Below are 23,861 nucleotides of genomic sequence, written 5' to 3' on the forward strand. Positions count from 1 at the left end.
AATGAATGAATTCCCACTATATGAGATAAATTAAGACTGTATAGAACCTCGCCACAGGTCATGTCAGCTTGTACCACACAGGTGTTTGCTGCAAGCTTATGAAACAACAACAACAAAAAAAAAAGCTTCAGATTTTAGAACTTTTTGAATTTGGGAATGGCAGATTGGGGTTGTGACCTATAGTAATAATACTAGTGGCAATAATTATAAACATAACAAACAGTGGCTGCTATTATTTTGTCTGAATTTTTTATGATTTTTGTTTTACTGGATGAGCTCATAGTAAAATGACTAAAAGCGGTTTCTCAGATAACTAATGGCGGGTAGAAAGGGAAGGTGCTGGTCAGAGGACTCGATCCGCCACCTTGTCTCAGACATGGCTCTCTCTGTCCCTTCCTAGTATGACTTCATGGAGCGTCTGGACGGGAAAGAGAAATGGAGTGTGGTCGAGTCCCCCAGGGAGCGCCGGAGCATACAGACCCTGGTACAAAATGAAGCCGTGTTTGTTCAGTACCTGGATGTAGGCCTGTGGCACCTGGCTTTCTATAATGATGGCAAAGACAAAGAGATGGTTTCCTTCAACACCGTTGTCCTAGGTACGTACGGGGTTTCTGAGGCAATCTACCTGAAGGGAATGATAGAAGTACTCTGGGACTCTCTAGGAGACATGTCTTCCAAGGTAATTTCTACTATGCGTGAGATAAAACCAGGATCCTTATTTTAGGCTTCATAGGATCCCCCAGTCACCATCAACTCCGACTCATGGTGACCTCATGTGTGTCAGAGTAGAACTGTGCTCCATAGGATTTTCATGACTGTGACCTTTTAGAAGAAGATCATCAGGCCTTCTTCTGAGGAGCCTCTGGGTGGATTCAAACCACCTTTCAGTTAGTAACTGTTTATGCCACCTAGGGACGTTGCCACCAAAAAATTAGCTCTGGTTAAAACAAGCATCTTAGTCATGTTGTGCTGCTATAACAGAAATACTACAAGTGGATGGCTTTAACAGAAAGAAATTTATTTTCCCACAGTCTAGTAGACTAGAAGTCCAAATTCAGGGCATCAGCTCCAGGGGAAGGCTTTCTCTCTCTGTTGGCTCTGGAGAAAGGTCTTTCTCACCAATCTTCACCTGGACTAGGAGCGTCTCTGCACAGGAACCCCAGGTCTAAAGGAGGCACTCTGCTCCTGGTGCTCCTTTTTTGGTGGTATGAGGTCCCCAACTCACTGCTTGCTTCCCTTTCCTTTTATCTCTTGAGAGATAAAAGGTGGTACAGGCCACACCCCAGGGGAACTCCCTTTACATTGGATCAGGGAGATGACCTGAGTAAGGGTGTTACAGTCCCACACTAATCCTCTTTAACATAAAATTACAATCACAAAATGGAGGACAACCACACAATACTGGGAATCATGGCCCAGCCAAATTGACACGTATTTCTGGGGGGACACAATTCAATCCATGACAATGGAATTCTGCCAACACCATGAAGGAGCCACGGTCTGTCCTGAAGATTCAGTCATGGTTAAGAGCTTCATTCAGACTGTCACATCACTTAGGAAATCACTGGACTGTATAAGCCTTGTCTTCCTCCTGTAATAATATAACTGTAAAAATGGTGTGGGGGCCATATGTGATCCCCTCTAACTTTACCAGGGAGACGGAGAATCAAGATCAACAGCCCAAAGTTGATTCCTATTAGGCAGAGGTCAGATGTGGCCTCCCACTCCACCATCTTTACCAATTCTGACACCAACTGTCCCTCCCACAGCATTCTTTACTTCTCTGCTGGGTTTGATAATTCATTGCAATGACCACACGGAATTCACAGTCAATATTCATGATTATGGGGTTTATTAGGGAAGTAACAGGTTACAATTCAGGTTCAGGAATGCTCAGGATACAGTTCTTCCATCAGGACAACCTCTTCCCAGCCTTGCTCATAGGCACACCTCTGGACCTTTAGCCTCTGCCCTGCCTGGGCAAGTGTAACAAAGCTCTTTTAGCTCTGCCAATAAGTGCCCAGAGGCACTTTACTCCACCAGCAAGCCTCCTGTCCAAAGGCACTCAGCTTTCTCGCTCCATGGGCCAGGAAGCCCACCACACCGTCTCCTGCCAACGTTTCTCTGCCACCGCTTCTCGAGCTCTCTCTCTCTGTCTTCTGGTTCCAGGAGCTTCTCAGAGCAGGGATCTCAGGTCCAAAGGATTCGCTCTTCGCTCCTGCCTGTTCTTTCTTGGTGGTGGTGAGATCTTCCCTCTCCCGCCTCTGGGGTGGCTCATTTCAAACCCAGTAGGATGGCAAAACTGACCAGTCCCTTTGGTGGGCCACAATTACCCTATCACACAGTCCCACCCAATCACTGGGTAAAGTTACAAGATCATGGTGAGAAAGGCCATACAAAACCAATCCATCACACCGTAATAACCAACACTAGTACTCACTTCACAGAGTTATTGTAGGATTAATTGAGATAAAGCCTATAAATCACTAAGCATATAATAGGGACAAAAATTACTGGCTATTTACATTAGCTCAGATTTTCTTTTAAAAATCATGGGAAGCTCAAAATAAAAAAGGTTAAAATAAGTGAGGAAAAGGATATAGAACAGAAGAAAAAAGATCATATCTTTGTTCCCAAAGTAGGTAAATCTCAAAATGCTTTAATTAAGCACCTGTCATTGTTGACATGTTTTAGCCCTGCTTTTTATTAGCTATCAGGGAAAAAGCTAAGGCTTTACCCAAAATTTCCTCTTATACATAAAAGGGGTTTGTGTGTATTACCCAAAGATTTTACAAAATTTTCTTAAAACAAATCCCAAGAATTTTAACAATAAAATAAGCTGCAGATATTCTCATTAAATCTATTTCATCCTTCTTAGGGTTTTAATCTTTCTGATGATGATAACTGATCATGGGTAGAATGTCTGTGAATCAGGGCAGACTGTTAGACCCATTTCACAGAGGAGTAAACTGAGGCTCAAAAAGCTTAGTGGGTTACCCAAAGTCTCACAGGCTTCTAGGCTACGTCCATTGCTCTTTCCACAGCACCATGTTGCCCCTATATCTTTTAACCGTGAATCTCAAGGCCCAAGGAGAAGCCTAGGTAGGATGGTTTCATGAGGAAAAGCCAGGTAGATCCAGAATTAAATACCAGCTTTCCTTTCTCTCATCCTAACTGAATGACTTAACCTCTCTGAGCCTCCCCGTGAAAAGGGAATAACCACTTCCCTGAAGTGAGTTGTGATGTGTTATCATGTATATAGCATATCTGTCATGGACTTAGTAGTCACTAAATGATAACCCAAAAAAAAAACCAAACCCATTGCCATCAAGTCGATTCCGACTCATAGCAATTCTATAGGACAGAGTAGAATATAGCCCGATGGAGTTTCCAAGGAGCAGCTGGTGGATTCAAACTGCTGACTTTTTTTGGTTAGCAGCCAAGCTCTTAGCCAATTATTATTAAGAGTACATCTTACACAACGGTATTTCTATTGATTGCATTTTAAGAACTTTCCTATTGGCACAATATATTTCTCTGAGGGACTCCCTGATTCTTGGAAGATGTATGTTAGCCAAGCTAAAATTCAGGTGGCATTTCTACAGCAGTGGCCACAACTTCAGAATGACATAAAATCAGATAGGTTTTGGTATTGACCATAGGAATGAAGTCAATCCTTGTTCTCTCTGCTTAGGAAAGACTGGCCATATCAGGGCTAGCCAAATGCTCTAAAGCAGGAGTTGGCACACTACAGCCTATGGGCTGAATCTGGCCCACTGCCTGTTTTTGTAAATAAAGTTTTATTGGCTCACAGCCATACTCATCCATTTATGTATTGTCTGTGGCAGCGTTAGCACTACACAGCAGAGTTGAGTAGACAGTATGGCCTGTAAAGGCTAAAATATTTACTGTCTGTCCCTTAACAGAAAGTTTGCCAACCCCTGTGCTAAACCAATGCTATAAAATTTCTATAGTGAAAGTCATCTGAGAAGTCATCCACAGAAAGGGAAAGTTTCCAGGATCAAGTTATATACCGATTGGGGATAGGGGTGGGGAGGTGGTGTATGGAGACTAGCTCATAAAAGGAAGAAGCTTGAAACTCATTTGACACTAATATGAGATATTGAGATTAAAACAATCTTTAGTTTAGGGACCTAAGGGAGAGGGTGTCCTTTTTGTCATCCTGTGTTTAAACTCCAAAACCTGACACATACGTATCAGCACACACCGTACACAGCAGCTGCCTTAGTTGGGGTCTAAAGGGACTCAGGAATCCCTGGTGGTACAAACAGGTAATGTGTTCAGCTGCTAACCAAAAGGTTGGAGGTTTCAGTCCACCCAGAGGAGCCTTGAAAGAAAGATCTGACCATCTGCTCCCAAAAAATCAGCCACTGAAAACCCTAAAGAGCACCCCTCAGACACACAGGGGGTTGCCACGAGTCATAGTCGACCCAATGGCTGGCAACTGTTACTAGTACTGGTACAGGACTTAGTGAAATGGTCAAGAATAACAACAGCAGCTACACATACATAGAGCTTTTACCATGTGCCAGTCAACCCACAGAGTAGTCGCGTGAGCTAGGTACTGTCACTATTCTATCCATTTTACAGGTGAGGAAGGCAGGGCTGAGAGAAGTTAAATAACTTGCCCAAGATCGCACACAGCTGGTAAGAGGTGGTATCAGGATGCAAACTTTCCAGAGCCTGTGCTCTTAACCACTGAATGTCTTTGGTTCTGGCAAGATAAATCCCTTTCTCCCTGAACAGCAAGTTTTCTGGGAGCTGGATTATCTAGATAATGGCTTCCGCCCTCCATTTCCTCTGTCCACATAGACACAGACGATGTGGTGAAGTGAGATACCCTTCCCCCAGGCCATTACCCTCCCTCGCCTGTCAGAGCTGGGAATAGCAATCCTCCCCAGAGGTTTTCCCTTGTCTGGACAGTAGCTCAAAGAGAAAGTCAAAGGTAATCGGCCTAATAGTTGGGCAGACATCTTGATAGAGCAATGATAGTAATTGGCTGAAATGCAGAGAAAAGAACAGTGTTTTATTTGGTCCAGAGGTTCTCTCTCACACACATCTATTATCAGAGCGTTCTCCATCAAGAGCAGTCAGGAGTGCTGAAAGCCCCCGTGATATGAAACAGAAGGAAAAATGCTAGACGGGTGTCAGCCAGTGATCACACTAAATATACCTTTGACTCAGGGAAGTCTTTTGATGCATTTTGAGAGAAGCAGCCTGCTTTCAGAGATGAGTTTTATCTCAGGGGATGACAGAACAGCTTTCTGTTATAGTCTGAGGCACGGTACAGTTAGTGGAGGCCACCTCCGCTGTGTAAAAGCTCGTTTCCTGGGCTTACTCCCACGCCTTACCCTGTTTTCTTCGAGAAATACCAGGTTGACAAAATGGAAAACCAATAATATCTCAATGTCATTATTTTTGTTAGTCGCCGTCGAGTCAATTCTGACTCATGGCAACCCTATATGTGCAGAGTAGAACTGTTCCATAGGGTTTTCGAGGCTGTGACTTTTCTAAAGCAGATTGCCAGGCCTGTCTTCTGGGGTACCTCTGTTGTTGTTAGGTGGCATCAAGTTGGTTCTGACTCATAGCGACCCTATGTACCACAGAACAAAACACTGCCCGGTCTTGCGCCATCTTCGCAATCGTAGTTATGCTTGAGCCCATTGTTGCAGCCACTGTGTCAATCCATCTCGTTGAGGGTCTTCCTCTTTTTCGGTGACCCTGTACTCTACTAAGCATGATATCCTTCTCCAGGGACTGATCCCTCCTGATAACATATCCAAAGTATGTGAGACGATGTCTTGCCATCCTCACTTCTAATGAGCATTCTGGCTATACTTTTTCCTCTGGGTAGGTTCAAACTGCCAACCTTTCAGTTAGTAGTCAGCTTAGCCATTTGCTGCAGTCACCAAAAAAACAAGCGATTGCCCTCGAGCCGATTTCAACTCATAGCAACACTATAGGACAGGGTAGAACTGCCCCATAGGGTTTCCAAGGGGTAGCTGGTGAATTCAAACACTGACCTTTTGATTATCAGCCAAGCTCTTAACCACTGCACCACCAGGGCTCCTGTCCCACCCAGGGACACTAGTATCTCAATAGTAATATTTAACTGAGTGTTGGAAAAAGAGGACTGACGAGGGTTAGCTCTTTTATATTTCAGCAGTACCCAGTAGTTGTCTTCTTCCTCAAAAACTGTAGAAATGCTTCAAATATAATACCTTGGGAAAAGTAAACGAAAAATATTCTTCATAGCAATTCTTGCTGATTTTGGATTATCCTACCCTCCAACATACACACATGCACATGCACACACACACACACAAATACTTCAACAGCTACTTCCTGAACACCTACTACATACAAGGCATTGAGAAACCTTTGTGAACAATTCTGATCTGGTCCCTTCCTCAAGGAGATTGGTGAAAGAAGATGAAAAAAGCAAATTATAAGCATTCCGTGGACAAAGGGGAACAGAAACCCAGATTTGGAGGAAGTGAGGAAGAAGATGCCCAGAAGTTAAATGTTTTCTGAGATGAGACATAAGGATAAATATCTCAGGTGAAAGGCAGGGGAAGCCTTCTACTCAGGTGAAGAGTACATCCAAAGACTTCAGCCCTTTCCCATGGGGTTGTAATGGCAAGGAGTCCCATGGACCCTCACTGCTTTATCTCTGAAGATGTAAGGTGTAAGGAAGGGGAGCCTTGGCCTCAGGAATGTGGCTTTCTACCAAACCATCCCCAGACCCAGATGCTCAGCGAGCAGCATTCTCTACCTCATGGTAGGAGTGACCTCTTAAAATGTACGTTGGGGAGTGGCGTCCCTCTGTTTAAGACTTTTCATTCATTCTCACTGATCTCAGAATGAAATCTAACTCATTCCCATGGCCTTGACAAGATAGTCCTGAGCAAAGTAATCCAGCATCGCCGCTCACAATGTGTGCAGAAACACAAAAGACCCATGGAGAATTGTCTCCCAACACCGTATACAATTGCTCAGTTTTGACCTGCATAAACAGGACTTTCAGATAGTTCCACGTAATGCTTTTTGAGTGAATAAATGATGAATAAATGACACAACTACTAGTCTTTCGGGTGCATCTCACCCCACCTTTATAGAGCCACTTTCAAGCAGTTTCAGCTGGAACCGTTAATGGGTAGACACCAAAGAAATTGACTTGGTGGAGTCTGTAATCGTTTACCTGATTTTGTAAAAGTAAATGCATTCGTTGAGTTGTCCTCAGAGTGCCAGAAGCCATCTCCAGCCTGTTTGGGAAGAAGAGCACTGAGACGTCAAACACTGTAGAAAGAAAGCAAAACGTCATGGTTTGGTTTTTCAGTCCAGAGTGGCAGTAAATGGAAAATTAAGTTTAAAGGAAAAACATGCTTTACCACTCTCAGGTGACTTCTCTAGGAACAATTAGACTTTATGGTTTTTCATACAACATCACCGAGTCAATGTTCCCAGCTCCCCAAGCGTTGTATAATGTCACATTCAGGGCATGGTGGCTTGTATTTTCCTTTTCAGCAGCCTAAGAATTGGCGCCTGGAAGTCTCTTGTAATTAGTTGCTATCAAGTTGGTTCTGGCTCATGGAGATACTGCGTGTGCCAGAGTAGAACTGTGCTCCACAGGGTTTTCAATGGCTGGTTTTTCAGAAGTAGATGGCCAGGCCTTTCTTCTGAGGCACCTCTGCATGGATTTGAACTGCCAACCTTTTGGGTAGTAGTCGAGCACTTAACTGAGTTTATTTTAAGACAAAAATGAGGATGATGATGACAATGATGATAATATGATAATTTTGAAAGAATATGTACAATTCTAGGCAGAACTAAATCGACATAAAATGATTCCTTATCCCAAATAGGATGGTTATGCAGGTTAGAACAAACACAAACTCATTGATTTTCATGAAAAATAAGATTCTCAAAAGCTGGGTGTAAAAGAACTTCTGTATAGCCTGAAACCTACTACCTATTGAACCCCAAAATCATGCCTAATTAATCAGTCTTGTGTATTTGGATTTTTCTTTTTTTATTATGGTAAATATACATGTAATGAAACATTTGACATTTCCAGTCTTCACATGTACAGTTCAGTGACATTAATTATGTCCATTGTATTGTTCAACCATCACGCTTACCCATCCCCAGATTATACCATCGCCCTTTACAGAAGCTCGGTGTCCCCTAAGCATTGATTCCTCCTTTCCCCACTCCCTTCTCCCCACCACTGGTGTCATGGATTGAATTGCGTCTCCCAAAAATATGTGTATCAATTTGACTAGACCATGATTCCCAGTATTGTGTGATTGTCTACCATATTGTCATCTGATGTGATTTCCTGTATGTTGTAAATCCTACCTCCATGATGTTAATGAGGTGGGAGAGGCGGCAGCTGTATTAGTGAGGCAGGACTCAATCTACAAGATTGAATTTTTTCTTGAGCCAATCTCTTCTGAGATATAAAAGAGAGAAGCAAGCAGAGAGACGGGGGGCCTCGTACCACCATGAAAGCAGCTCTGGGAGTAGAGCGTGTCCTTTGGACCCAGGGTTCCTGTGCAGAGAAGCTCCTAGTCCAGGAGAAGATGGATAAGAAGGACCTTGCTCCAGAGCCGACAGAGAGGGAGAGCCTTCCCCTGGAGCTGACGCCCTGAATTTAAACTTCTAGCCTGCTTTACTATGAGGAAATAAATTTGTCTTTGTTAAAGCCATCCACTTGTGGTATTTCTGTTATAGCAGCACTAGATAACTAAGATACCTGGTAACTACAAATGTGCTTTGGTCTCTACACACATATGAAATATATAGGATTTTGATTTTATTAGAATTCTTTGAAGAAGGTAATATTGTTACTCTACACATTTGAGACTAGGAAAAACCATTGCTATTTTGAAGAGTCATCCTCTATAAATGAGGTTAAAAACTGATACCCCACATGTCAAACCAAGTCTTAAATTGGAGGGATGATTTTTAGGGGACTGACAGTTTTTAAAAATTTTTTCAACATTCCAACGTGGGAGACTTCACGGTTTTTAAATCTAGACTTCTTTCAATGTGGCTACTTTTGAAAAAGCAAAAGTTGCAGCAGTCTAGCCTTGCATTCCTGCCTGAATTAATCAGGTGGAGAGTAGTGGCTGCCTCCACACATTGTCCAATTTGTCCTAGTCCCCACTACTCCCTATTGTCTTACATCAGTCACTTATGTTCCCTGTAGGCATGTGAACTTACAACTACTGGTTATTAAAAATGGTGAATTACTGATTGTTAAATTACTTCTCCAGTAGGCAGAGGAAAAGGTAGTCAACTGAGTTTCTCTATGTTTCAGATTCGGTGCAGGACTGTCCGCGTAACTGCCATGGGAATGGAGAGTGTGTCTCCGGGCTGTGTCACTGCTTTCCAGGATTCCTTGGGGCAGACTGTGCTAAAGGTATTTGCCACCACTTTCCTGCTATGGTTGGGAGACAGAACCTAGGCTTCTCAGGGCAGAACTGGGAGCACGAAAGTAGCCTTCCCTGTAAACTCCACCTGGACATCCTATAAACCCATGCATGCTGGAAGGCCTAACCCTTTGGCAGAATAAGCTTTGATATATGACAACTGGCTAATGTACCTATAGGGGCAGGGCAGTCATCCTTGGCACCAAGGTGTGCTGAGAAGAAAGATTTGCTGAAAATGAGATGACTGAATTTCCTGTAAAAGCAGAAGTGAGTTACCGTCACTCCTTTCTTATAGTCATTATCTTCTATGTAATGGAAGATTAAGCATCTCAGGGTTAGTAAATTTCATTCATTCTGGCCAGCTATGCTCTTAATCTAGGAAGCGCTATTTATCTTAGTGGAATCGGTTTTAAATTGTATTATTAATTTATCTACACTGCTTTGCACAGAATGGCTGGGGCCCTAGGATTGTTGGGAAGGAAAGAAAATGATTCTCACCAGTACAGGGGATTTAGGGGCTGCACGCTAGTTTTCAAGAGACCTTCAGTGTGACCTTTACAGTTTTTTGAACCAATACACACACACACACACACACACATGAGTGTGTATGTCTAGATACATACAAATATAAGATTGAGACAAAACTTTCACAAAACAATACTGGCCTTTACTAGGTGTTTCTTTTCTATTCTATTCCTTTTTTTTTTTTTTTGATCGCTAGTTATGCCGAACCACATTGAATCCCCACCCACTAATAGCTCGTATCCCAGTCTGAAAAACAGTGGTGGAGAGGTTACAAGCCCTTGCTCTGGAGTCAGATTATCCTGGGTTCCAATCCCGACTCTGCCATCTTGTACCTTTGTCACCTTGAGCAAGTGACTTAACATTTCTGAACCTCAGCTTTCTCATCTGGGAAGTGGGGACGTTCTTCACAAGTTCAATGTGAGGGTGATATGAGACAATGCACGTAGAGCTCTTCGAGAGCGCCAGGCACGTTGAAAGCCCTCAAAGGGGGCGACTCTTTTCAATATTTTTATCTAGGCTCCACTAAAAGACCCTCCTGCCTTAATATTGTGAGAGGAGGCATGTATTAATAAAGCTGCTCTATAAATGCTAAATAGAGCCACTACTTTTTTTCCCAACCTCACCACAATAGCTCAGAAAAATATATATATATTTCCATTATTAAAAATATTTCCAAGATTTGATATTTCCAACCTTAGGAGTGCTAACTGCCTTCCTTTCCTAGAGTCACTACAATAAAATACCACAAATTGGGTGGCTTGTTAGAACAGAAATTTATCATCTCACAGTTCTAGAGGCAAGAAATCCAAATCAGGTGTGGGCTGAGTTGAGTCCTTCTAAGGGCTCTGAGAGAGAAAGTGTCCCATGCCTCTCTCCTTGCTTCTGGGTAGCTCCAGGTGTTCTTTGGCTTGCAACCACAGCGTCACATAGTGTCTTTGCTCTATCTGTATCTGTGTCTCTTCTGCCCTTTTATAAGGACACTACTCATATAGGATTAGAAACTACCTGTCATGGATTGTATTGTGCCTCCTCCCCTGACTAAAATATATATCGACTTGGCTGGGCCATGATTCTCAGTTGTTTGGCAGTTATGTAGTGATGTAATCATTCCCACTGATGTGATCTGATGTGATCAGCCCATCAGTTGTAAGGGGATTGGGTTGAGACGCAACACCCTTACTCAGGTCACAACCCTGATCTGACGTAAGGGGAGTTTCCCTAGGGTGTGGTCTGCATCACCCTTTATCTTACAAGAGATAAAAGGAGACAGAAGCAAGCAGAGGAGACCTCCTACCACCAAGAAAGAAGAGCCAAGGGTAGAGCATGTCCTTTGGACCTGGGGTCCTTGTACTGAGAACCTCCTAGACCCAGGGGAAGATTGATGACAAGGACCTTCCCCCAGAGCCGACAGAGAGAGGAATTCTTCCCCTGGAGCTGACACCCTGAATTTGGACTTCTAGCCTCCTAAGCTGTGAAAGAATAAATTTCTGTTTGATAAAGCCATCCACATGTGGTATTCCTGTTACAGCAGCACGATGACTAAGACACTACCCTACTCCAGTATGACCTCATGTTAATCTAACTGATAACATCGTCTAAGTCCCTATTTCAAACAGGGTCACATTCACAGGTACCAGAGGTCAGAACTTCAACATATCTTGTTGGGGGACACAATTCAGTCCATAACACTGACTGATAAGTAAATGAGACTTTTTTGTACTTGAAGTTCTGGGTGGAAGTACATGCATGAGACTAATTCTTGAATGAAATAGTCTGCAAAAAATTTTTCTATCACATAATAAAGTGAACAGTTCTGTGAGTTTGTAGGATACAAAAGGAACAGGAAAGCAAGAAGACACCGACCAACTCTTGGGGCTTTATTTCAGCCTAACTCCCTCTGCCCGATGGCATATGGGCATATCGTCGAAGTGCAAAATGGAACCTGGAACACTTAGAAATGGGCACCTTGCCCAGGCTCTGAGTGGGCTGACGGAGCAAGGGGAATGACACACAGCATCACGGGCCAAGTACTTTTCCTAGCGAGGACTTTAAAGGAAGGAAAACCTCAATCTCATTTGAATGGCCTTCCTTACATAATCTCATTTTCCTGGGAGTGAAGGCATTAATGAGAGCAAGGACAGAGCAGTCCTTTTATATGTGGCTGCAAATGGGCTGAACACTCAGCTGCACGGGCTGCGAGCTGTAAATGTATATTACCACTGACACACATAGATGTATTATTAATCCTAAAAACCATGTGTGCTCTGACTGCACATCCAGGGACTGGCCTTTCAGACCTAAGTATGCAGCCATTTAAGAACTCTCCATTCTCCATCCATTTGCAGATGAGCGCCCATTCTGCATTATGGGTCTGTAATGGGCTGTGCATTTCGCTGCTTTAAAAGGGCTCTCGGGGTGTGTTTTGCATTCACCGCCTGCTCTGTGGCTGGGTGCACACTTCAGGCATGCATTAGCCATGGGTATATAATTGATTCTTGTGAAACAAATATTGAGTGGCTGTTAAGAGTAGTTACTCCTCTGCGCCCAGGAGCTCTTCCTGCCATCCAGCTTTGACTTGTATATTTTAATTTAGCTGTTGATGCGTGCAGAGGACAAAAACGGAAGCATTTAAAGAATATAATTGCCTTCCCCCTGCATCCATATTTACCCTTGGCCAAGCTGGCTTAAGAGTGTTAGAATAAGTCTTGACCTCTTTGGCCTGATGATGCTTCTCTCTTAGTATTTTTGAAATGGCTACAGCTTATGCTACTTCATGGCTAACAACACTGATGTTGTTAGGTACAGTCCAATCGAATTCAATTCATAGTGACCCCCATGTAACAGAGTAGAACAGCACCATAGGGTTTCCTAGGCTGCAATCTTTACAAAAGCAGATGGCCAGGTCTTTCTCCTGTAAAGCCACTAGGTGTGTTCAAGCCACCAGCCTTTTGGTTGGCAGCTGAGCACTTACCCATCGCGCCACCAGGGCTCCTTGGTACCAACACTCACTTTCCCCTCATCTAAGCCTTTATTTATCAAACTTTGATCTTTCCAGTACCACCTTCATTGTTTTTTGCATGGACCATCAGCGTTATTATTTGCTTAACGTATTTCTTGAAATCAACTCATTATCTTTATGTAGATAGATATATTTATTTTTAAAGGAACTATGTCACAACCCAAAAATAAACAAGAGAAAACTAAAATCAATTGCCATAAAAAGAAAAATAATGTCTTAATTATCTAGTGCTGCTATAACAGAAATACTACAAGTGGGTGACTTTAACAAACAGAAATTTATTTTTTCACAGTTTAGGAGGCTAGAAGTCCAAATTCAGGGTGCTGACTCTAGGGAAAGGCTTTCTCTCTCTGTAGGCTCCGGAGGAAGGCCCTTCTTTTTGAGCTTCTGCCGCTTGGCAATCTTCATTCGGCTTGGCATCAATCTTCCCCATCTCTGCTTCTCTCCCTTGGGTGTTTAATCTCTTTTATATCTCAAAAGAGATTGATTTAAGACACACCCTACACTAATCCTGTCTCAATAACACAACAAAGATAACCCATTCCCAAGTGGGATTATAGCCACAGGCATAGAGGTTAGGATTTACAACACTTATTTTGGGGGGACATAATTCAATCCATAACAGATAGACAGACCGACCGACCGACCGACTGACCGACCGACCAACCAACGGACCGACTTTCTTTGAGTCAACTCCAACTCATGTCAACCTTATGTACAACAGAACAAAATGTTGCTTGCCTGGTCCTACATCATCCCCACAATTGCCAGCGTGTTTGAGTCCATCGCTGTGTCTGTTGTGCCACTCCACCTCACTGAAGGTCTCCCTCGTTGGCCCTCTACTTCACCAAACATAATGTCCTCCTCTAGCAATTGATTCCTCCTGATGACGTGTCCAAAATACACAAGTTAGACAATATTCTGATGTGATTCCTAAGGTTTTCATTGGCTACTTTTCAGAAGTAGATCGCCAGGCCTCTCTTCCTAGTCTGTCTTAGTCTGGAAGCTCTGCTGAAATCTGGCCACCATGGGTGACCCTGCTGGTACTTGAAACAGCTTCCAGCATCTGAGCAACATGCCAGCCACCATAATACTACAAGCTGACAGACCGGTGGTGGTAGGGAATGTTAGTGCCACTCTTATCCCCATCAAGAGAGTAATATTTTTACTGTGATAGCTTTCAGGCCAAGCCAGCTCCAACACATTTATTTCACATTAAGAATCTATAAAGTGGACCTGAGCACTTGTAAGCCAGCCTTGCTTCTAGAGAGACTCAAAGCTGGAACATCTTATCTCAATGTTAGCGCCTAAAATTAATAAAATTTTCTTGTTTCACCTGTGTGATGAAGGGAGAAACCAGTAAAAATAGGCACACACCGATGTGATGTGTATCTGATCAGCACCTGATTTATTCGTGATATGTTAACCTGTACTTAAGATTGTTTTTAAATAACTGCAGATAGCTATTAAGTACTATCTCTGTACCAGGCATTGTGCAAAGCACTGAATACATAGCCTCTTATCCATCCTCATATCAATAATTAGGTGAATTCCATTTTAACCAACTCCCCTCACTTTTTAAACTTTTTATTTTGAAATCATTTTAGACTTACAGAGAATTTGCAAAAATAGCACACGCAGCTCCCATACATAGAGTTCACCCAGCTTCCCTAATGTTAACATTTTAAATAGCTTTATAGTTCAGTTATTAAAATCAGGGAATTAACATTGATCCAATGCTGCTAACTAATTTACACATTTTTTTGCTAATTTTGCCCCTTTTTTCTGGTCCAGGATCTAGCCCAGGGTCCCAGGTTGTTGTTGTGTCTTATTAGCCTCCTCCAACCCGTGGAAGTTCCTGGGTCTTTCTTTGCCTTTCATCACCATGGCCCTTTTGAATAGTCCTGTTCAGTTATTTGTAGTACGTCCCTCAGTCTGGGTTCATCTGGTGATTAGATGATTGGATTGAAGTTATGCGTTCTCAGCGAGATGCTGGGCCCTGCTTAGTGCATGATATCAAAGGTGCACCTAAAATATTCAACAGGGAAAAAAATTGTGAATGTGTGTGCGTGAGTGTGTGTGCGCCCATGAATGTCAGCAAGTGTGTGTGTGTGTGAACATAAGTGTGAGCATGTGAGCAAGTGTGTGTGAGTGTGTGTGAACATAAGTGGGAGCATGTACATGAGTATGTGTGAATGTGTATGTGTGTGACTGTGGATGGTGGATGTGGGTGTGAACATGAGTGCAAACGTGTGTATGTGCGAATGTGTCCGTGTGTGAGTGTGGGTGTGGATGTGAACATGAGTGTGAGCATGTGCGTATGTGTGAATATGTATGTGTGAGTGTGTGTGTGTGTGAGTGTTACTGTACCTTTTTCCCATTGTGTCCTGCACTATTTGTCAGTCTTACTGAAACAACATGTGAGCCGGAGAAGCTCCTAAGTGTTAGCAGGAAGTAACCTAGAGCAGACAGGATGAGGTAATCACCTCAGCCAGTGAAGAGAGGAAAACAGCTGGTCTTGAGTCTCCTGCTGCCCAGAACAGTGAATCCAGTTCCTGTCTGGGTCCTTGATTATTTCCATTCTTTCTGAATCAAAATGCTTAGAAGACCCTGAGCACAAGGTCCCCCCTCATCACAAGTACGTACTCACCTTTCTCCCTTCGCTGACGGCTGTACCTGGGATGTCTTGAGGGCTGACAGTTTCTGCTCCCGCAGGCATTCAGCAGACACAGGCCCTCCTGCCAGTGGGGAGAATTTGCCAGGTTAGCAAGTGAGTTTCCCATCATATCCGAGCGACTAGGTATGTGTCCAAGTGACACAAATACAGATTTACTCTCTTGACCTCATGCTGTGCCTCCATGCCCTCAGATGCACGGTGCCAATGACAGCTCCTTCGTATGAACCTACCAGTCTGCATCAAGCATCTGAAGACACCCTGGTAGTGAATGGAGGAACTGGTCAGCATTTATTCTGCAGCCTCACCAGGCTGGGGTCCTAAAAAAAAATTTTTTTTTTTTTAAGCTCAAAAATCAGAGGAATGTATAATGGTTCTTAGTTATCTAGTGCTGCTGTAACAGAAATACTGCAAGTGGGTGGCTTTAACAAAGAGAAATTTATTTCCTCATAGTAAAGTTGGCTAAAAGTCCAAATTCAAGATGTCAGCTCCAGGGGAAGGCTTTCTCTGTCCATCAGCTCTGGAGGAAGGTCCTTGTCCTCAATCTCCCCATGGTCAAGGAGCTTCTCAGGTGCAGGGACCCTGGGTCCAAAGGACACGCTCTGCTCCTGGTGCTGCTATTTTGGTGGTATGAGGTCCCCAACTCTCTACTTGCTTCTCTTTCCTTTTATTCCTCAGAGATAAAAGGTGGTGCAGCCCACACCCCAGGGAAACTCCCTTTACATTGGATCAGGAGGTGACCTGAGTAAGGGTGGTGTTACAATCCCACCCTAATTCTCTCAACATAAGATTACAATCACAAAGTGGAGGACAACCACATAATACTGGGAATCATGGCCTAACCAAGTTGATACACACATTTGGGGTGGGGGGGCGGACATAATTCAATCCATGACAGGTTCTAACACACTTGTTCCAAGTCAGTAGAAGGGATGACTTATTCATCATGCCACAAATATTTATTGTATGTCTGCTATGAGCCCTACCACCAGGTAGTTTGTCCTACTGTGGTGGCTTGCATGTTGCTGTGATGCTGGAAGCTATGTCACCGGTATTTCAAATACCAGCAGGGTCACTCATGGTGGACAGGTTTCAGTGGAGCTTCCATGCTAAGGCAGACCAGGAAGAAAGGCCTGGCATTCTACTTCTAAAAATTAGCCAATGAAAACTTTATGGATCACAATAGAAATTATCCAAAATAGTTCTGGAAGGTGAGCCCCTAGGTTGAAGGCACTCAAAACACACATTGGCCACAACAATGGACTCAAGCATTCCAACAGTCATGAAGATGGCAGAGAATTGAATAACATTTCATTCTGTTGTACGTGGGGTCCCCATGATTAGAGCAGACTGGATGACAGCTAACAACTATGAGCCGGGTACCGCACTAAATGTCAGAAATACAATGAAGAGCAAAAGAGCTGTGGGCCCTGCCTTCTGAGAGCTTCCAGTCTAATGGATACATATGAAAAGCCAGTGGGAAATGTCAATCCAAGTCCAAAATGCTGTGATGGAGAATTTGAATGCTAAAGATATGACTAAGGAGAAGATAAAGGAATTTATGTAGCAGTGAGGTATGGACCTATGAGATTAGCCAGTTAGTATCAAAGAATGTGGAGGCAATTCTGAGGAGAAAGAACATAGTAAAGGAACTACGCTAAACAGTGTCATTCAGTGTAGAAGTTCATTAATTGTGCAACGTAATGAACAATCTGTCCAGATTCAGAGCTTCACTAAAAATGGCATTTCTTCCCAAGTAATTTGTACCATTTTCCTGTCCAGCTCTAATTGTGCTTATTATTCAAGTCATTGTTTATTCTACTTTATCATTATTATTATTCCTCTTTCATGGCTTTCTCACCACTTTAATGCTATTTGTTGTGGGTTAGAGGTTTTTTAAATTATTACTCCCTTTTCTTTTCTTCGAAGGTCTTTCATTAACTTAAGGTGCTTCCCTGCATTGTTTGTAAAGCAGCCCTGTGTTTAAAAAGAGATCTGAGGCTTCCAACTTTTCTGTTTTGGCCTTGGCACCTGAGACAGCTTCTTTAGCTGAGCTGGAGGCCCCGACCTGCAGCAGAAACTTCACACACCAGAGCCATGGCTGTTAGGGAATGCGTAGTGAATAGGTATCAGAAACGACAACCCCTGCAGCTGAACAGCTGTCAGTAAAGGCCCCAAAAATGCTACAACCACGAAAACATCAAGTGTTCTCTCTAGGGCTTCCTCTCAGTGCCTACCCAGTTTCTTTGTAGCTTTGAAAAAAGAAAATGGCAATCTTGGCATTTTTCTCATATTAACTGGCAAATGTACCCATTACCTGATCCCTAATGGCCAACTTCTAGCTCCAAAATCAAACTGTAGTCATCATCATCATCATGTTGGTGTTGTTAGTTGCTGTCAAGTTGGCGCCGACTCACAGCAACCCCACGTCCAACAGAATGAAATGTTGCCTGGTCCTGCAGCACCTTTACAGTTGTTGGTATGCTAACATCTAATATTGCGGCCACTATGTATTTCGAGTGCCTTCCAACCTAGACGGCTCAACCTCCAGCACTATAGCAGGCAATATACTTTTACAATCCATAGCATTTTCATTGGCTCATTCTCAGAAGTAGGCCAACAGGCCTTTTTTCCCAGTCTGCATTAGTCTAGAAGCTCTGCTGAAACCTCTCCACCATAGGTGACCCTGCTGGTATTTGAAATACCGATAGCGTAGCCTCCAGCATCGTAGCAACACACAAGACACCCCAGTACAAGAAACTGAGAGATGAGTGTGGTGTCATTATCATGGCTGACTTTTATTGAGCTCCTACTATGTGCTAAGCTGGAACTCTGGTGGCGTAGTGATTAAGGACTACAGCTGCTAACCAAAAGGTCGGCAGTTCGAATCCACCAGGCGCTCCTTGGAAACCTTATGGGGCGGTTCTACTCTGTCCTATAGGGCCACTATAAGTTGGAATCGGCTCAAGGACAATAGGTTTTATGTGCCAAGCACTGTACTGAGCAGCTACATAATTATCTCATTTCATTATCAGCTGTCCTATTTTTTTTTAATTTTTATTTTTTGTGGTAAAATACGTATAACTTATATATGCCATTTTAATGATTTTAAGTTTACAACTCAATGGATTATTCATAATGTTGTGTAACTATCACCACCATCTATTTCCAAACTCTCATCTTCCCAGACAGAAACTCGGGACCCATTAAGCAATAATTCTCCCTTCACCCCTCTCCTCAGCCTCTAGTAACCTGTATTCTGCTTTCTCTGTCTATGAATTTGCCTATTCTAGATATTTCACATAAGTGGAATCTCACAATATCTGTCCTTTGGTATCTGAATAACGCTACTTTGTAGGTGATTATTTCACCATTTTATAGATGAGGAAAATGAGACACAGAGAGGTTGAGTAATTTGTTCAAGAGCATTCAGCTAGTAAGTCGTATTGCTGGGATTCAAACCAGGCAGTCCAACCTGGGCTCTTACCCTTTAGACCAGCAAAGACACGGACTTGGAAGATGTGAGGCATAAAGATTTGTTTTGGAGGTGGTTTATGCGGTGACTACACACAAGAGTCTGAGTTTAAATCCAAGAAAATTGTTTTCTAGGTAGAAAGTTGCAGAGCTGGCATTTGAAACAAAGTCCATCAAACTTCAGAGACTTCTGCTCTCCCCCACTCTCCTCCTGTCACCCAGATGTCAGTCTGTCACCTTCCTCACCCATCTATTTCGTTGACCTCCAACATCTCTGCTACACTTCTTGTCTCCATCCTCACAGCCACCACCTCTCTGGGATGGCATTCATTATCACACTACCACCAGAACTCTCTCAGACCTGTTAAGAGCATGTCATTACTCTTTTAAAATACCTTCAATGGCTCCCACTTGCCTCCTAAGATGATTTTCAGTCTTTAATTATAAGAAGTATACTGGTAGATTGTTAAGAATGCATATTTCCCAGCTCCTTCCCAATGCCATCCAATCCTGAATCTTTAGGGCTGGTACGTGGTTCAGGAATGTGCATTATAACAAGCTTCCCAAGGGACTCAGATGCAGGTGGTCAGGAGGCACATTTTGAGAATAAAGAACCGTTTCTTAAAATAATACTCATGGTCTTCCATGATCTAGGCTACTTGTGCACCATCATCTTCCACTAAAGCCCTCTACACCATAGGTTCCAACCTCCCCAGACACTTGTCCCTCGTAGAGCATGAATATCCTGCTTTTTCCTATTTATTTGTGCTGTTTTTTCAGCTACAATGTTCTTGTCAATTCTAAGCTTTCCCATCAAACTGCTGCTCGTCCCTGCAGTCCAAGTTCACATATCACCACCTCATTGAAGAATCCCCCAGTTACAACCCAGTATCACACAAAGCATGGCAATGCCTTGTTGGTGGCCCTGATTTCATGTTGTGCCTGATAGTTACATTAGTTTCTCTGGCTGGATTTATAAGCTTCTAGAAGTCTCCTTTGTACCTTTCTGTACCTACCTTGATATCCAAGACGTAGTATGTGCTAACTAAGTATCTGGTGATGTGAATGCAGGGGACAAGATTTATGAAAAAGAAACATTCACAAAAAAACGTGTAAAAACCAAGGCGGTGAAAAACAAGGTTCTAATTTATCAGATTAATCATGCAGTTATAAATCTGCCATCTTTGAGGCACAAATTTAAAGGGAGAGAGGCAGTGGGGGTGAGGAAGGAAGGAGCAATGAAAAAAGAAGGAAAAAAAATTTTACTGAAAAATACCGTTTATTTAGCAGACCACATGTATTATCTCAGAATAGCAAATTGATAAAGAATGAAGGCTGTAGAGTTTGAATTTTCTAGGTTTGAATCCATGCTTCTCTAATTAACTATATCCATTTTAGAAACTAAAATTTAATTAACTTAAAGTTAATCTCTCTGAGCCTTGGTTTTCTCATCTGTGAAATGGGAGCGATAGCAATTCTACTCATGGTGTTGCTGTGAGGACTAAAAGATAAATATGTGTAAGTTGTGTAAAACAGTGCCTGGCATGTATTAAATGCTCTATAAATATTAGCTAGTATTAATGTTTACAATAAGCCTTTGAAGTCATTATGATGATGTTTGTCATGGATTGATTTGTGTCCCCCAGAAATATCTGTCAGCTTGGCTAGGTTATGATTCCCAGTATTGTATGACTGTCTACCATTTTGTCGTCTGGTGTGAGTTCCCTGTGTGTTGTAAATCCTGTCACTACGATGTAATGAGCAGATTAGTGGCGCTTATATTGATGAGATCTACAAGATTTGATAGTGTCTTAAGCCAATATCTTTTGAGATATAAAAGAGAGAAGTGGGCAGAGAGACATGGGGACCTCATACCACCAAAAAAGCAGTGCTGGGCCAGAGCGCATCCTTTGGACCTGAGGTTCCTGTGCTGAGATGCTCCCAGACCAAGGGAAGACTGATGCATCACAAGGACCTTCCTCCAGAGCTGACAGAGAGAGAAAGCCTTCCGCTGGAGCTGGCGTCCTGAATTTGGACTTTTTAGCCTACTGGACTGTGAGAGAATAAACTTCTCTTTGTTAAAGCCATTCACTGTGGTATTCCTGTTATAGCAGCACTAGATGACTAAGGCAATGATGATCCTTATTTTACAGAAAAAGTAACAGGACTTAGAAAAAGTAAACTACTTGCCAAAAGTCGCATAGAGGGCCAGATTCTGAGGCCATGTCTGCCTGACTCCAAAGCACAAAGGTGAGGGCAGTAACTACCCTTCAAGTCCCAGTGTTAAGTACCCCAGATAGCTCAGGCTGTCTCACCTCACTGGCTGGCTGTGCCTTATAATCTGCTTTTCTTGTCTCTCTGCCAGAAAGTCTTCATAGACATCTCATTGCAAGACAGCAATGAAAGCCCATTAGTTCCCTTCCTCATGGTGGGGGGGATCCTTCCCTACCACCTCCAAAATGCCTCCCTCAGAACTTCCTTGGCAAAGAAGTCACTTCCGTCTTTCCCAGCCAACCTCGCTTTCTCAGTGAAAGAGGCTCAAGTCCCATCTGCCCTTCCTGGGACAAGCATGAACACATTCTCGCTGTCCCTTCAGATGCCCGGCCTTGCACATCCCACCCACCCCATCATCTCTATTAATGCAGATGGGCCAGGGGCTGTAACTGCTGCCCACTGGAGTCATTCTACACCCTCTGCAGTTTGATGGTTTGTCTTAGTTACCTAGTGCTGCTGTAATACAAATACCACAAGTCGGTGGCTTTAAAGAACAGAAATTTATTTTTTCACAGCTCTGGAGGCTAGAAATTCAACTCAGGTTTTAGGCTATGTCAGTTCCTTCCTTGTGGTAGCCCTAGACATTCTTTGGTTTCTTGGCATTCCTTGGCTTGTAGATGATCTTCACATGGCATCTGTCTTCCCTCATGTGTGTCTGTGTCTATTCTGCTCTGTTATAACTTAGAAGTGATCAGGTCTAGGACTCACCCTACACTGGCATGACCTTATTAATTTAACAAAGAAAGGCCCTATTTCAAAATAGGATCACATCCACAGGTACAAGGGCCAGGAATTCAACACATATTTTGGGGGAAAACAATTCAATCCATAACACCGGTGAATCTGCCTCCCTCCCCCAGCCCCCACCCCCATTTTCTGACCTGAAGAAATGCACGAGAACTCCTTGGCAGCGAGGGTCCCCGCAGACAGGCTTGAAGCAGATGTACTCAGTACCTGTTTTGCAGAAAGTGACCAAGCAGGCACACTTGGCAAAGTCACCCTTGATAAAATAGTATAAGAATGGCTATCACACATCCAAGATGAACTGCATGCCAGGCAGTGTGTGAAGGGTTTTACATGAATTATCTCATTTCACTACCACAGCATACATTGCTATCATCCTCATTTCACAGCTACGAAAACTGAGGCTCAGAGAAGGTTAAGGCACTTGCCCAGGTAAGGCTTTAGAACTACTACTGCATCAGTGGCTCCCCTCTGGGGCAGTTCTACTCTGTCCTGTAGGGTCACTATGAGTTGGAACCAACTCAATGGCAAGGCGTTTGGTTTGGATTTTGGTGGGGTCCTTAGCATGGAGCCCTGGTGGCGCGGTCATTAAGCACTTAACTGTTAACCAAAAGGTTGGTATTTCAAACCCACCAGCCACTCTGTAGGAGGAAGATGTGGCAATCTGCTTCCATAAAGATTTACAGCCTTGGAAACCGTATGGGGCAGTTCTACTCTATTCTGTAGGGCTGGTATGAGTTGGAGTTGACTCAATGGCAATGGGTTTGGGTTTTTGGTTTTTGAGGTCCTTAGCATTGGCCTTGCCTGGGAGCTGGTTAAAAATCCAAAGTATCGGGCTCCACTGCAGACCTTCTAAATCAGAATCTGCATTCTAACAAGATCCCCAGGTGATCCATGTGCACATGCAAGTTCGAGAAGCAGCTGTTGCACGTAGCACTGCCCTTGGACTCTGCTAAGGCTGCCTAAAGAGGACTGTGATCAGTGGTATAGCATCACTTTTTACTGCCTCTCCTCCTTGGTTTGCTGATGGGCATGGAGGGGGCCCTGCCTCCCCAGTTTTGAAGTTGCAGTGCACAATATTTGGTGGCCACATATGACTCCATGCCTCCAACCTCCAAAACCTGGCAGCTGACGATGTATCTTATGCTTGTTGCATTACCAAACAGAAATCCCTTTGCTGGCTTGAATCTGTCGGCCCTCCTCAAGGTAAATTGTTTCTGACACTAAAAAACTTACTGTTTTTGTTTTTTAAACTCCTGAATAAATAGCAGAACATCCTTAGAAGGGTGCCTAACCCTGGGAAAACATGCTGTAGATGCAACCTCCGTAGAGCTGGGAACATCCTATGGTTTTAGAAAAACCTTCCTTATTAGGAAATGAACCAGTCGTGTAAAGATCAGCTGGGATGGATGACAGGCAAGAAGGTGCTTATATATGCTAATATGTGACTGTGAATTGAGATGATTTTTCCCTAATAAATGTAATTAAAATAATAATGATCCCCATTGATTTCTCACTATGTGCCAGGTACTCTGCAAAGCACTTTACATGCATTATCTCGGTTCGCTCTCTTAAAACACTCTGGGGTTGGTACTCCAGAATTCTTAGCCCCATTTTAACGATAAAGAAAATGATGCTTAAAATGTCCATGGTCTCACCAAACCCAAAAAAACCAAACCCAGTGCTGTCGAGT

General features: G+C 43.2%; 1 protein-coding gene across 5 annotated transcripts in view; it reads left to right on the top strand.

Moving 5' to 3' along the window:
• The window catches only part of TENM2 (teneurin transmembrane protein 2), a 1,060,479-nt gene that overhangs the window by 869,540 nt on the left and 167,078 nt on the right, over window positions 1-23,861 (top strand). For all 5 annotated transcript variants that reach the window (XM_010592330.3, XM_010592333.3, XM_003404644.4 and 2 more), the window contains 2 exons: window positions 401-596; window positions 9,347-9,448. In XM_010592330.3, the coding sequence (XP_010590632.1) occupies window positions 401-596; window positions 9,347-9,448 (298 nt within the window). The remainder of the gene's footprint in view (window positions 1-400; window positions 597-9,346; window positions 9,449-23,861) is intronic.

This window comes from Loxodonta africana, chromosome 2, assembly GCF_030014295.1.
Source record: "Loxodonta africana isolate mLoxAfr1 chromosome 2, mLoxAfr1.hap2, whole genome shotgun sequence".
NCBI classification, from domain to species: Eukaryota; Metazoa; Chordata; class Mammalia; order Proboscidea; family Elephantidae; genus Loxodonta; species Loxodonta africana.